Genomic DNA, 14298 nt, shown 5'->3' on the forward strand with positions numbered 1-14298 from the left:
ATGAGAGGAGCCGTCGTCCTTCTTCTTCTCTTCTTGTGCGTCGGCCGTGTCGCTTCGCAGCATCTGCCAGAACTCGGTCCATCTTTGCACTTGGCGGCTAAACCTAGCCTCGGAATAACGGTGACCCACCCGAGGACTCATGGAGAAGTTGAAGAGGGTTCGGCTGGGCTGAGGCTAAGCTCCGAGGCGGGTCAGGAGAAGTCACAGCGGGCAGAGTCAGATGGCGGAAGTGCGCAAGGAACCTGGCGGCCGCGTTCTCGGCGGAAGAGAAGCTGGCTTTGGAACCAGTTCTTCGTCATTGAGGAGTACCGAGGCCCGGAACCCGTGCTCATCGGACGGGTAAGTGGAACTAAAATGACTTGGCATCCATTTATCGGTCAAACATCATCCTACATACAAAACATAAGAGGTCAGAGAAACTGTCTTTCCAAAACGTCTTTTTGTGGTTCCCTTCCTGCCCGAATGCCGCACGACTTTCACAGTCTGAGGCCAACTTCACTCAGCGACATGAAATTGGGCTCAAGAGTCCCGAGAGGCCGAGCTCGAAAAGACGGTTTAGTTTGAAGTGGACGTTTTAGGGTTGTTTTGGCCATTTCAAGGTGTCCTTCAAAGACAAACTGTCAATAAAATAGCAAACTCATAAACGCAAGGCCAGACAGAGCTCAGCCAAATATTTCGAGAAGAGTACACATAAAGCTTGTTTCCCAGAACAATCTGCTAGGCATGTCTGTCATGATTAGAAAGTTGACCATTTTGGTTTGCGGCGGCCATTTTGCAAGGTTCATGTGGCTTGTTTTCGTCATTGCATAAGCATGATGTCCCTTCCGCTGATTGTTCCGTTTGTACTTGAGGCTATAAAATGATATTTACTATATTTTTTTTATTTTAAGTAAACTTCAAATGTGAAGCTTTCTTCCTCCGGCTAACGTAGCATCGCGCTGTTAGCCCGAATAAACACAAATTGGAATCTTCCGGCTCGTTGCACTGCCACAATGCCAGCGATGCACACCTGAAGCGCGATGCCCCCCCACTTGCGGCATTTTGCAGCTTTGCTGGAACGAGGCCGTCCGCGAGCGGGGAGTCAAAGCGGCGCGTGCTGCCAGCCACTTTGGGGCTGCCGCCACATACTTTACAATGACAGCCTAGATTGCTTTCTTAGCCGTGCGGCGTACTGCTCATAAATGTTTAATATCCCGCTCTGCTTGTTATTGATACAGTCGGCGAGCGGCGCTAAAGCAATCAGGGGAACGCTACTTCCATATTTGCGCAATAAAGCCGGGGCGACGTTTTAAAATAAAGCCTCGTTTTCTTTTTCGGCTCGGCTTGTTCAGCTGAAAATCAGAGGTGGCAAAAGTAGGCTTGATTTGAAGAGATCGAGTACTCGCGGAGGCTGCCGATACCGGCCGCCGATACAAACGTGTCGATGAATCAAATTCAACTCGGATGCCAAGGCACAGCCGCATTTTGTGTTTTTTTACATTCCAGCACTGTCTGCACTTTTGCAGCAGGGGGTGGAAGGAAGGTGGCGGGCGGCCTATTGCGGCAGCGTCGTTGCGCTTTGTTTGCCAGGCGGGAAAAAAGCTGTTTCTCCTTCCTTTTCACACCGACTGAAGCACAGCAGGACTAAGACAACAATTACACTCGGCCCAGGAGGGGGCGACGGGATGGTACACGCGCGCACACAACGTGATGTTGGCTTTGAGGAGGAAGCGAAGGCAAGGAAGGGATGAATACACACACACACACACAAAATCGCTTATCGGGCAAACCGTGGGGTGTCGGGCGCGCTATTATGACTTTTTTTTTTTAATCCGCAACGTTATCCGCCAGCACAGACGTACTTTGGGCTTATAGTCAACTCTGTCGCCCGCAGGCATGCGTTCCCATTTGCATGCTCACCGGCCACTTTATTAGGAACACCTGCACTGCGCATGTTTCAGAAGGACGTCGTAATCACACGTGACGAGCTCATGGGTTGAGAGAAAATGTGAGTAAGACTGGCGAGATTACCATGAGCGCACGATGAGCGCGCGATGAGCCCGCGATGAGTGCGGGTGGCCCGAGGGCGGATGCATGGCCAAGGTTCCTGGTCAGGAAGCTCAGCAGCTGACTAATCTCTTTGCGGCCGTTTCCGCACGCTCACTCTCACGCACGCACACATGCACTCGTCTCTTGGCCTTGCACGCTTGCCACACTTTTTAGTTTATGCATCATCATTACACATCATACATTTTTGTTTTAGTTTTAATTTCTGACCCAAATCTGTTGCTTATTGTAGTAACACATTTTATTCCGCTCAAAAAATCCCGCTAGATTAAAAATCAATGGTACAATTTCGTCTCAGCGCCCAGCTGGTATTCACCACAATTATTTCTCAGCTGACCCCGTGACATGTCACTTCACTCCACGTCCACTTTTTGTCTCACATATGACGAACGCACATGACAAATGTCCTCACATGTCGGAAAAAGTGAGCAGATGGTTGGAGGATTTGTTATCGGGTTCACGTCGAACGTTACGGAGGCTCCGCATCGACGAGACCTCCTCTGGCTTGTGCGCTTGGGTCGAGTTAACGAGCTACGCACGTTAGTGCCGTAAACACACACACACACAGAAACACCTGGTACCGTCGGTTTCTCATTGACCGAGCGAGCACATCATACTAACATGAATCACGCTAGATCTGCGCTACAAGCTCCATAAAACATTTCATTGCTGTCTTCGTCATGATGATCATGAAATCGTGGATAAATGGACACGGCCCGTTTGTATGCAATTTGCCCGGCAGCTGCACACGGACATGGACCGAGGGGACGGGCACACCAAATACACGCTGGAGGGCGAAGGAGTGGGCTCGGTGTTTGTCATCGACAGCAACACAGGCAACATCCACGTCACCAAGTCTCTAGACCGCGAGGAGAAGGATCAGTACCGCCTCACTGCCACCGCCACCGACCGCCAGACGGGCCGCCCCCTGGAGCCGTCCTCGCAGTTCATCATCCGAGTGCAGGACATCAACGACAACCCGCCCATCTTCCCCGGCGAGCCCTATATTGCCACCGTGGCCGAGATGGCCAACATTGGTACTGCAAAGATGGCCGCCGTTGAATCTGTCTGTCGTTTTCGCTGTCCTCACCGGACTCTGTATTGTCCATTTACTGAAAGATGCGAGAAGTAACTAAATTGAACTACTCTATAACCACACTTGAACACCTTTCATTCGACCAAAGTCAAGTCTTTAGGGGGCCGTAATCTCTACACAAACATTTCAAACAATCCGTCCAATCATCCGGCCATCAGATTAGCATTGACGCCTGCGTTTGCATAATCCGTTTCCCCGCTGAGCAAAAAGCTCCAAACAAGCATTATGCCCCAAACAATCATCGGGCAGGTGCATGATACACTCCGATGATGCTATCATACTTTTGAGTGTCCTAATTGTGCGTGTGTTTACCTCCATCGTGAACATATGGCCAGACTTTCGAGTTTATGCTATATTAATCCTCTAGGCAAGTGTAAAGTGTTTATTTAATGCACCCGTAGGCACGTCCATCATCCAAGTGACGGCCACAGACGCTGACGACCCCACGTACGGAAACAGCGCCCAGCTGGTCTACGCCATCGCCGAAGGCCTCGACTACTTCTCGGTGGACCCGCAGACAGGTTCGTGCGGCGCTTAGCAAAGTTTGAGCCCGAGCCATGTGTTTGTGCTGATTGAAGTCTCTCCTCCCCCCCTACGTTTTCCACTCAGGTATCCTGAGGACCGCCGTGCCCAACATGGACCGAGAGACCCAGGAAGAGTACGTGGTGGTACTCCAAGCCAGAGACATGGGGGGCCACCTAGGGGGCCTGTCGGGGACCACCACGGTCACCGTGAGGCTGAGCGACGTCAACGACAACCCACCTCACTTCAGACGCAGTAAGTGCAATTAGCTTGATGACACTCTTTCTGCTGAGTCATGACGCTGACTTTTTTGAGAGGTAATGCATTACAATGACTGCTAAGAGCACAAATGTTAGTGGAGGATAAAAAAATATACGCTGTGAGTACTGTTAAGGTATACTGCATGTTTACATGTGTTGCTGTTTGTGAATCTTAAACCACTACATCAATGCTAGTTTCTTTAGCTCGTCAATGATGTTTTCAATCGCGTGTTAGCATTAAGCTAGCGGCCTTGAAGGTAAAGTTCTGTGCTTTGGTTGAATACCTAAGGTGTCATTCTCTTAGCTTCTCTGTTCAGGTTAATTTCATGGTTCCTCGCGTCATTCCGCTAACCTGTGGCAAAACGACACTTGTCCTTTCAAACGCTGCCTTTTGTCTTTTGCCTCCTCTGCCTCCGACGGGTCGCGTCTCGCATCTCAGGAGCAAAATTGCACGTCCATCTCCTTCCCTGTACTGTGCTATTAATATTTCATGTTAAAGTTCAGTGCTCTGCGCTTGAATAGGCAGCCAAATCAGTGCCGAGGCACTCCAGCCACTGAGACGTACGGTGCGGAGAAACTCGCCGTATATCATCTCTCTGTTCGTGCCGGGCGGCCATTCGTCATCGCATTTAAAGCCACTGCCAGCCAGCTCGTCCCCGCGATATATTCTGCCGGCGTACCTTGCTTTATAGAAGCTGTTTAATATTAACGTGGCGCCAGTGTGTTATTTATTCACTTTTAATCTGACTGCTATGACCCTGCCCGCCCCGTCCTTTACCGGCCACAAAGCCAAGCCCGCCCGGGGTCATTAATTTCTCTTAGAGAGATAATTAAAGCAAATGTTCTCGTTTGGGATGTTGCTTGAATGGGAAGGGGACTTTTTTTTTTTTATGGGTGTTGTTTTTCTTTTTAAACGTCCATTATAATACAGCGCGGCCTATTTGAGTCATTAACCAGCACCAAGGACGATGAAACCGGGGCAAATGTGTGAGACTTTTTCAAGCCGATCAGGGCCGCAACTTGCCATTGAAAATGAGAAATACCATCGTTCTCCATAATACTTTTAGTTCCCCCGTCGACTCTGACGTGGCACACACAGGGTTAAGCATGATTTATCAGTAATGATGTCAGAAATGATTGTCATCTCGCCTTTGTGCTCACCGGGAGTTTCATCATCATTAACGCCTCATTGCGTTCATCTGTTTTATTTTTTTATTTCTCCCCTCTCGCAGGTGCGTGGTCGTTCTCCGTGTCAGAACTGGCGGCGCCGGGTGTGGAGGTGGGCCGTCTCACCGCCACGGATGCCGACGTGGGCGACAACGCGCTACTGGAGTTCACCATCATGGACGCGGAAGAGGCGCAGACGTTCAACATCAGCGGCAGGGAACGAGAAGCCATTATCGTACTGAACAAAGTGAGTACGAGCGGGCTGAAGATTTTGCACACGGTGCTCACTTGTTCCGCTCATCCCACAAATGTGCTTTTCTTCCTTAATTGACAAAAAGCATCGTTACAACGGGGAAATAATCCAGCAAGCGCACATTTCCCAACATAATGTTTTATGTTTGGCCGTTAAAACCGTCTGCGTCATGCCGTCTGTGATCCGCGAGGGTGGTAATGTATTAAAATGAGCAGGTAAATGTGTCTTTGTGCTCAGGGAGGGTCTTAACGACATTCGCGGATAATGACCGTACAGCCAATGTTAAATTAAGTGTGCAAATTGCGTCCCTAATGAGAATTAATCCACCTCATTAGAGCCATCCGGTGAGATAAAACTATCTGGTAAACATTTTTTTTTTACCATGATATTGAGGAGCAACAGTCTTCCCGTGACAAACCTTTAGTTGACCTTTATTTTACTTTCCAAGCAAATGGACAAGTACATTGCTAGATTCCTGGCTAAGCTTCATGTTGCAAAAACACAACGTTAGCATTTGGACCAGCAAGCTAAATGTCTTAGGACTCAACGATTCAATCAGGTTTTACTAATGTTTGTTATTGGAACGAAATGAAAAAACTGACGGGATTGTTTTCTTCTTTCCTTACCAGCTGCTGGACTACGAGACTCGCAACTCATACTCGTTCACCGTGGAGGTGGCCAACCCCCTAGTGGACCCCCGCTACCTGAAGGTCGGCCCCTTCAAGGATCAGGCCATGGTGCGGGTCATGGTCCTGAACGCGGATGAGCCACCGCGCTTCTCTCAGGCCCGTTACCATCTGGACGTGTCAGAGAACTGCCCGCCCGTCTGCTCGGTGGGCCGCGTGCACGCCGTGGATCCTGACACGGGACAGAGCGGCAATATCAGGTGTGGGTCACGCCGTCGCTCACTTCCCTCCCTCGCTCGCTCACTCCTTTGCTCTTTTGCACCCGGCAGATACTCCATCGATCCTCAGTCGGATCCCGAGGCTCTCTTCCGCATCGCCTCCGACACGGGATTCATCAGCACGGTGATGGAGCTGGACCGCGAGCGGGAGCAGTGGCACAACATCACTGTCATCGCCACGCAGAGGGGTGCGTTTGCCGGGCCCGCCGGGTCCGCCGCCAGAGCCCGGCGCCCCGCCGCTCGTATATCAGCCAAAGCACCGTCTGCAAAGTGCGCGGTGGAACTAATGGAACTTCAGGGATGGCTTGATGAACATTTATAGCTTTTCCATTTGTGTTTAGACAACCCCAATCTTGTGTCAAGGGTGGTGGTTGCCATAGAAACGCTGGACCAGAATGACAATGCGCCTGAACTGGACAGACAATACACCACATCCGTTTGTGACTCTACCGCCCCGGGACAGGTCAGTTGCGTGTTTGCTTCCTGATTGATGGCATCTGTTGAAAGTCCTCCAAGCATTGAAATCCATCTTGAGGTCCGCCTAGCCATTGTCTGCGAGTCACGTAATGCGTTTGACCCGCAGGTTGTTCAAGTTCTACGCGCTGTCGACCGAGACCCGGGAGGGCACGATGCGCCGGTCCACTTCAGCATCCCGCCCGAGTCTAGCTCCGCCCTCAACCTCTCCATCAGGGACAGCGGCGGTGAGACTCGAGCATCATGTGGAGACATATTTTGACCCATCCTGATAGGACAGGAAATAAAAGACGGTAAAGGATGTTGCAGCGCGGTGACTCACGATGGCGTGTTTGTTATCCTCAGGCGTGACGGCCAGCCTGGTGCTGCAGTCGTCCTTGGAGCCAGCGCCCGGCTACTCGTCGTCATTAGTCAGCCTCTATGTGCCAGTGGTACTGCGAGACGGCGCCTCGGGCCTGGCCAACACGGCCACGGTCACCGTGACCGTCTGCCCGTGCCTGCGGGGTGGCATGCGCACTGAGGAACGCAGCCCTCGAACGCGTGGCCGGCGCTGGGAGCGCCGCGCTGTGTGCCGCCCGGCGCCATCCGCCTCACCTTCTGCCGTCTTCACGCTGGTCATCCTAATGGCTGCGCTGGCCTGCGTCACCACTCTGCTGGGTAGGTCGGTGGGTCGAATGGGCTCCGCAAAACTGTTCATGCCAAGACTCCGTTAATTCTGATGCGGTCGCCCGTCTTCTTTTTGCCCCCCCAGTGGTGTGCGCGCTGTCCCTGTCGATAAGGCGTCAGAAACGAGACGCCCTCTCATCCTCGGAGGACGACGACATCCGGGAGAACATCATCTCCTATGACGACGAGGGCGGGGGCGAGGCGGACACGGCCGCCTTTGACATGGCGGCGCTGCAGAGCATGCACAGGATCCAAAACGTGCATAGAAACATGTGAGATTGATGTCTGGCGTGGGGGGTGGCAGTAATAAAGTATTTGTACTCGCTTACTTCCTGCGTTTGCAGATGGTACACACAGCAGAGTGCGCCACCCCCTCGCTCCAGGACCTTCAGCGTGACCCGTAACCCCCACCCAGGGCCGGAGCCCGAACGCCGGCCCGGCTCGGCGCCCCTCTACGGGAGACTCTGCTACGGGATCCATACGCTGCCGTCACTCCGGGACTACTACTACCAAGCCGGGCCGCTGCAGGCGGGCGTGCAGCTTCCTCTACCGGGCCGGCGTCTCGCGGCCGCCACTCCTATCATCCGGAACCAGCCGGTGCAGCAGCGCCCTCCCGAAAACGGACGAGCAAGTGTGCTAGCGGCGCAAACGCTGAGCAGGCTGACGGGCAGGACTGAAGATGGAACAAAGATTCACGATGACACTCAGAAGCAGGACCACGTTAAGGTAAGGTAGGAGCTCATTTTCAAGTGTGCAGATACCAGCTAACAGTATTGGGCCGATACCCAATTTACCAGCCCTATTACTGAGATAAGTGTCCTTGTTGTCTTGTCTTTGATCAGACAAGCCTAGCAGAGGTCCAGTCAGCGCCAATCAGCGGTCCAGCCAGTCTGAGCTGCTCCGACCCTACCGGTTCCTCCTGCCAGAGTCCCAGCAGTTCGTCGGCCAACCAGACTCTGATCAGCACCGGCGCTACCAGCTGCACCGTGGAGGACACCGACACCGACTGGTCACTACCGTCCATTTCCGAGCTGAGTTACCCCGACGCCAAGCTTCCCGTTTACCCCATGACGGACACGTACAGCATCGTGGGCTCGCTGAACGGAACGGCAGTGGCGACGAGTCTACCCGGGACAATACCCGACAACCGTCAACCCTTACGAATGGAGGACCTGCTGAACTTCCGTCTCAACCGGGTGACGTCCGACCCGTTGCAGCCGCCATATGACTCGTTGCAGACTTACGAGTTTGAGGGCCGCGACTCTCGGGCCGAGTCGCTGAGCTCACTGGGGAGCGAGGACGGGAAGGATCAAGACCGAGGTGAGAACGGGAAGGACCGGGACCCGGCGGCAGGAGGCATGGAGGAACTCAACGTCAAGTTCCAGCGGCTGGTAGCGCTCATCAGGGAGAGGAAAAGTGGCAAGGAGCAGGAGGCGGCTGAGGATCCCAGCCAAGTCCAAGCTGCTCCTCCACAAACCGGCCAAGTCCAAGAGAAGCCAGTACTAAGGTGGGACTTTTAAGGGACAGACTTGCATTTCCGGACTAGTCCCACAGGGAGGAGGAAGACCCAGGCCACGCGAGGGAGACAACAGGCCTGACTTACAAATAGCAAACACTCCTTCTTGAAGTCTGGGCTGAGAAAAGGGATGGAGAGAGTCTGAATTTTTCCAGGATTTCCTGGAAGCAGCGCACAGTGTATCACTATCGCCCCCCCCCCCACTTTCCCCCACCACCACTGTCATTTCACGCCTGCCGTGATAGCAAATGCACAGTAAATCTTTCACTTGACACTGTGGTTATTTAATAATGCACTTGGGCTTTCAACACAAAACTTATGAAAGATTCACATTGATTGAAATATTCATTTCCACCACAGCTTGAAATGTGCATTGTCGGAAAATAGGCCCTCATCCAATATTCAACGGGATATGATTGTGAATATGAATTGGACTGATCTGATTGGATGGAGGTCGGTTGTCTTCTTTTGTCAACCGTTCAGTAAAGCAACGTCCTTGTGTAGATGAAGAACAGCTCTAGTGTGGCTCGTTTTGGCTCGTGAGTCAGTTGCGGAGGGGGGGGGGGGGGCATGAGGGATGATGATTGTTTGGATTGTAAAACCTGCAACATGTCATGTGAAGCAATTGAAAACAAAAAAGTGCCCAGCCTGAGTGAATGCCTGGTCAGTAGGTGAAAGGAGCTCAAGCACATCCTTGGACCAAACGTCTGTGCTTGCGTTAACGAGTTCCCCCAAGAGCAAAAACACTTTAAGATATGTGACTCATTTCTGCAGCTGTTTGGAGTGAAATCCATTCATTTTTCCTCCGGCTTTCGGGGCAACTGTTAGGATAAAGGCGTACGTTGTAACAGCTTGCTTCAAATGTAATTATTTTTCCCCTCCGCAAAGGCTCCGATGCGTCTCTTAATCAAGTAGCACTCATGCCGATGTGTCGCGCTCACAGCAAATTGGAGAGCCGGGTTCTCGGTATGAGGCGGTGAGCCACCGGGAAATTAATTACATGCGGCGGCCATTTTAGGCAAAGGCTGGAAACCGAGTTTATATCTCATTGAAGTTGTTCTAAAACTAAATTGTTTGTAAAACCGAGTCGTTCATCAACCGAGGTTGCACTCGAGTGGGTGGGTCACTGATCGTCAGGTAGAAATGGTTAGCTGCATACCGTAGCTAGCTAGCTAACTAGCTCATATCTGCCCTTCATCTGCAACTCGAAGAACTGCAGCTGAGCTCCAGTATTTTAATCCCAGCTGTCATTTCCCAGTCTGGTGCGTCACCGAGATGAAAGATGAAGAGTTTAGGGGGTTCCTCAGCCTCCTCGTTTTATTTTGACACAACACTCAAGGCTTTTAAATCATTTAGAATGTCTCTCACTTTGTGTCATGACAAAATGCAGCTTCACAAACATGGCGCACGATTTCGTTTGACTGTTTCAATAACATCATCTTCAGAATTTTATACTTCACATATGGATTTATTTTAGAACTTGTACCCACAAATATATCTAAAAGCATACAGATTCAAGAAGACGTTCACAATGATTCAAAAAATAAACAGTTGATCAACTTGAAGACATATGTATGGTGTATTGTAGATATTCTTTTCTCCAAATTGAAGTGTTTGGAATTTTGAAATTACATTTGTGTGACTCGCTCATCGTCGGAGAAGGCGACGTTGGAAACGCCGGTCGGGTCCTGTCGGACGCTGCCGTTCTTCAGCGATTTGGGCGACTGTGTCTCTACGTCGCCATCCTCGTCCTCTGTGATGTCCTCCACGTTCTTCTTCTTTCTGAAAATCAAAATGAAGAAAAGGTTGATCATGTTTCTTTACATTTTAGTAATATTTTGTTAATTTTAGAATATTTTAGATTTAGAGCAAATTTTATGTGATGTCCTTTTGTTTGTTTGTTTTCCACATTCAGGTCTCGTCTGGTACTTGGGGTTTTGTCTCCACCTGTTCTCAGCAGTCTTGTTCCTCGTGTCTACCAATCACCTCACTTCAGCCGTTCGTGTCATGTCCAGGTGTGCCTCATTGTCTCTATTTGTTTGCATCGAGTTCATTTTTTGTTGTCGCAAGCCTCGTTTCTCTTGTTTATGACTCCTCAGTTGGTGAGTGAGTGTTGAGTTTTAGAACTTGAGTGAATTTGGGATTTTGATCTTTCCATGCGCCTTCTTTGGCATGCTTCAACCCACCGTCTCTTCTGCATCGCCGAGGAGATGACGAGAATGACAAATCCCGCCCCGACGGCGCCCATGACCACTCCAAAGGCGATGAGCCATGGCGGTGTGGGGGCTTGGTAGGGGGCCGCCAGAGTGGGCGCGATGCCCAGAAACTCCAGAGTACGGTCGTTCAACAGGAAGGCGCTGTTGATGCGGTTCCGAGACTTCCTGACAGGTACATGTGCACAAAAATCATTTACATAGCACTTAAAAACACTACGATGCTTAACTGGATCTCAACTGGGTGCAACATCTGTTAAAACCAATAGAGGGCGTCTGTTTTATAAACAAACTTATTTTACAAACAGTACATCTGCATTTTTCATATTGTAGGGCAAATGCAATATGCTTTTAATAAGAGCTCAAATAAAAAAAATTCAATTTGATTCAGAACAAGGACCACACGGAACAGATGCTCCTAAAGTTCTCTTAGAATGAGCCAAAAGGGCCCCAAGCAGGCACTAAGCGGACGTCACCTGATTGCCACCTCCACTTCGCCTCCATCCACCAAACGGGTTGGGTCATTTGGCCACGTGACCACGAACCAGAAAGACACTCGCGGCGTCTCGTCACAAACAATGATGTTGGCCACTCTGGGGAGATGTTCCATAAACAAATAAAACACAACTCATTGGCTTTTATGAAGCTGTAGTCCACATGCTGTTGTTTGTATGTACTAACCCTCACATGTTGGACTGCTATAAAAATACCCTGAGCGTTATTGTTTCACAGTAATTTCATGACAATGCTCGTAAAAATGTGGCAATCTTGAAACTGTTGAACTGGACACAAAACGGCCATCTTTTAAATACTCTTGCTTCATTGAAATGAATAGAAATGCCCTTAATTCGTTCCAGCCATACATACAAAATCAACAAAAATCTTTGGAATATTTTTTCTTAAGATGTCACTGTATAATACTGTAGTTCATAAAAAATATAGAGGAATTACAGTTAAATAAAATGTGAAGAATTCCGTCAAACGCTTTGCTTCATTTCAATGAGCATTTCGTGTGTGTGTGTGTGTGTGTGTGTGTCTCTCTCTAGCGCTCGGCCACATGGGGGCAGTATAATTTGGACATGCATATACTCAGGGCATCATTGTATGTCAGGGTTCTAAACAATTAAACAGTTTTTTTCTTTTCTTACTGAAAGTCCTGGCCATCAAAATGACTCCTCATGGCGTATGCCAGCGTGGTCCGAAAGAGGAACATTTCGTTTTGGTCCCAGACATACTGCGACAAACAACAACAGGAGCACATCAAAGACTTTAGAGCGGTTGGCAGATGGGCCTGGTTGCTATGGCAACAGGCACCTTTAGCTTCCATTAGCATGGTTAACGATGATGGAACCTCATAGTACTCACCGTATTGTCTCCCAAAGCTGTTTGAAGGCTAAGCCGAACCTTGTAACCATTTGAAACATCTGTAAGCAGAAAGAGAAAATTATTTTCCACGTGATTATGAAATTTGTTGATTTTCTTGTTTGGAAAATTCATTACCATTTAGCCCTTGATAATTATCAACACTCATTTCTGAATCTGTTAGCATCACGGATAATGATAATTACCAGGCAGTGTCGTCATTCGTCTGAATTTTGTACAGTAAAAGTCTGCTATTTGGAAAGTGATACGTGTTTGGGCTGAGATAAGTTATGGCACACATATTTTAGTTCAATTCAGAATCCTTTTAATCACAGGGGTCAAACTTAATGCCTGGGGGTCAAAGCTGGCCGCCCAGTGGAAGCAAATTGTGTGCATCGAATTCATGTTTCTTACAAAAATAACAAATTGTCTTCACTTTCGTCAAGATATTCAAGCATTCAAGCATTTTTCAATTAGTAAAAGTAATGAAAGATTTGAACCAGTTTTTTTTTTTTACTTCTGATTTCAAAACCAATTATTCATTCATTTGTTTTGTCGATGTAATTTGAGGAAATCATACATTTGGGTTTTGACAAAAAAGCCCTCCTTGTATGCTAAGATAAAGTCAATAAGAACTTTTTTACCCCTACCTGGTTTGCAGAGGTGCTGAGCCGACGAAAACGCCAGAGACAGCAGAAAAATGACCTTTCCCGACATTCTCCCAAATGAATGTGTGGTCACCCGCAGTCTAGTTTAATGGTTAAGCCAGGACACACCTGATTTAACCTGCCCGGCTGGCCACGAGAATCGCCTCCCGTCTGGGGAAACTGTAAAACGATGAAAAAAGTGTTTGTTCAGGCTTTGGTGTGGGAGAAGTGACCTTCCCGGCGAAAAAACACCAGCGTTTGACTCTGTTTACTCAGCGTGGAACAATGTGTGAGCCTCTCAGTACCGCACTCAATGTTCTGACCTGAGGCTTGTCTTAAGTCGACATCATAAGAATGCGCCTTTGGGTTATCCGCTGCTGTAATATCCTCGTAAACAATCTTTGAGCAAAGGTGAATGACTTTGGCAGCGATATTGTCATACGAATCCACAACAGGTGTCAAGACAGATGTGCATTCGCAGTTAATCATCCATTTTGAGGCTGGTTAATTGTTGAACGATCAGCGAGCGAAGGACGTCTGAAAAGGTTTTTCAATCAAAACTGGCACCCTCGTGCTGGTGGGACTGTCCAAATCCGCTGTGACATCATTCAAGATTTTCCAGAGGGATTTTTTCCCATCATGTGGTGAAAGTCAATTCAAAGTCGATTAATGGATGATGTCATTGATATTTTTTCAGCACAATATAGCATTCCCAAAGTTTTGGGGCACCATAGAAACAAGAAGAGTGCTTCCGCATCAGTACACACAACTTTTTATCTTCTCATTACTTGTTTTTAACTCAGTAAGGTTGTGCAAGCGGACGACAATAAAATCAGATTTACAAGTCAAGCTGAAACACAGTTAAACTTTGTGATCCCTCATGACCAGGAACAATAAACATATAAATGAAGAGTGCTGGCCTGTGCTTTTCCATTCAATTGTACTAAACCATGTGACATCATAAGTGAATAATTGTCTTTAAAAAAGAAAGAAAAAAAGTGGGGATGCAGTTGTTTTGCTGGACACATGATGGCAGTGCTCTTTGAGAAAAGAATCAAGACAAACTAAGCCTACACAAAGTGTATTTGACCAAACATTATGTATAGAAATAAAAAGACATGTACCACTGAATTTCAAAATATTTTTTACATTTTTAATACCAGAGGGAATAT

The 14298-nt window shown here is 48.7% G+C and overlaps 2 protein-coding genes across 2 annotated transcripts; one reads left to right on the forward strand and one right to left on the reverse strand.

Annotated features, from left to right (window-relative positions):
- LOC147046845 (cadherin-24-like) lies at positions 1-10469 on the forward strand. Its single transcript, XM_085928543.1, has 13 exons — positions 1-339; positions 2789-3083; positions 3544-3663; positions 3752-3919; positions 5157-5338; positions 5974-6230; positions 6300-6436; positions 6590-6711; positions 6832-6949; positions 7068-7379; positions 7474-7660; positions 7733-8114; positions 8231-10469. The coding sequence occupies exons 1-13, from the start codon at positions 1-3 to the stop codon at positions 8906-8908; spliced, it is 3297 nt and encodes a 1098-aa protein (XP_085784669.1). The 3' UTR covers positions 8909-10469.
- On the reverse strand, positions 10205-13204 carry cltrn (collectrin, amino acid transport regulator). The gene is made up of 6 exons (XM_085928367.1): positions 13130-13204; positions 12483-12541; positions 12266-12351; positions 11594-11710; positions 11091-11285; positions 10205-10686 (listed from the first exon to the last, which is right to left on the reverse strand). The coding sequence occupies exons 1-6, from the start codon at positions 13194-13196 to the stop codon at positions 10533-10535; spliced, it is 678 nt and encodes a 225-aa protein (XP_085784493.1). The 5' UTR covers positions 13197-13204; the 3' UTR covers positions 10205-10532.
- Positions 13205-14298: the final 1094 nt, after the last annotated feature.

This window comes from Syngnathus leptorhynchus, chromosome 13, assembly GCF_054491065.1.
Source record: "Syngnathus leptorhynchus isolate UIUO chromosome 13, UIUO_Slep, whole genome shotgun sequence".
Lineage (NCBI taxonomy): Eukaryota > Metazoa > Chordata > Actinopteri > Syngnathiformes > Syngnathidae > Syngnathus > Syngnathus leptorhynchus.

Coding starts and splice junctions, on each gene's coding strand:
- LOC147046845 (XM_085928543.1), top strand. CDS start 1: ATGAGAGGAGCCGTCGTCCTTCTTCTTCTCTTCTTGTGCGTCGGCCGT. Junction 6,950..7,067: donor CTCCATCAGGGACAGCGGCG/GTGAGACTCGAG, acceptor TGTTATCCTCAG/GCGTGACGGCCAGCCTGGTG. Junction 7,661..7,732: donor CAAAACGTGCATAGAAACAT/GTGAGATTGATG, acceptor CTGCGTTTGCAG/ATGGTACACACAGCAGAGTG.
- cltrn (XM_085928367.1), bottom strand. CDS start 13,196: ATGTCGGGAAAGGTCATTTTTCTGCTGTCTCTGGCGTTTTCGTCGGCT. Junction 11,711..12,265: donor TTTGATGGCCAGGACTTTCA/GTAAGAAAAGAA, acceptor ACATCTCCCCAG/AGTGGCCAACATCATTGTTT. Junction 11,286..11,593: donor GAAGTGGAGGTGGCAATCAG/GTGACGTCCGCT, acceptor TGTACCTGTCAG/GAAGTCTCGGAACCGCATCA.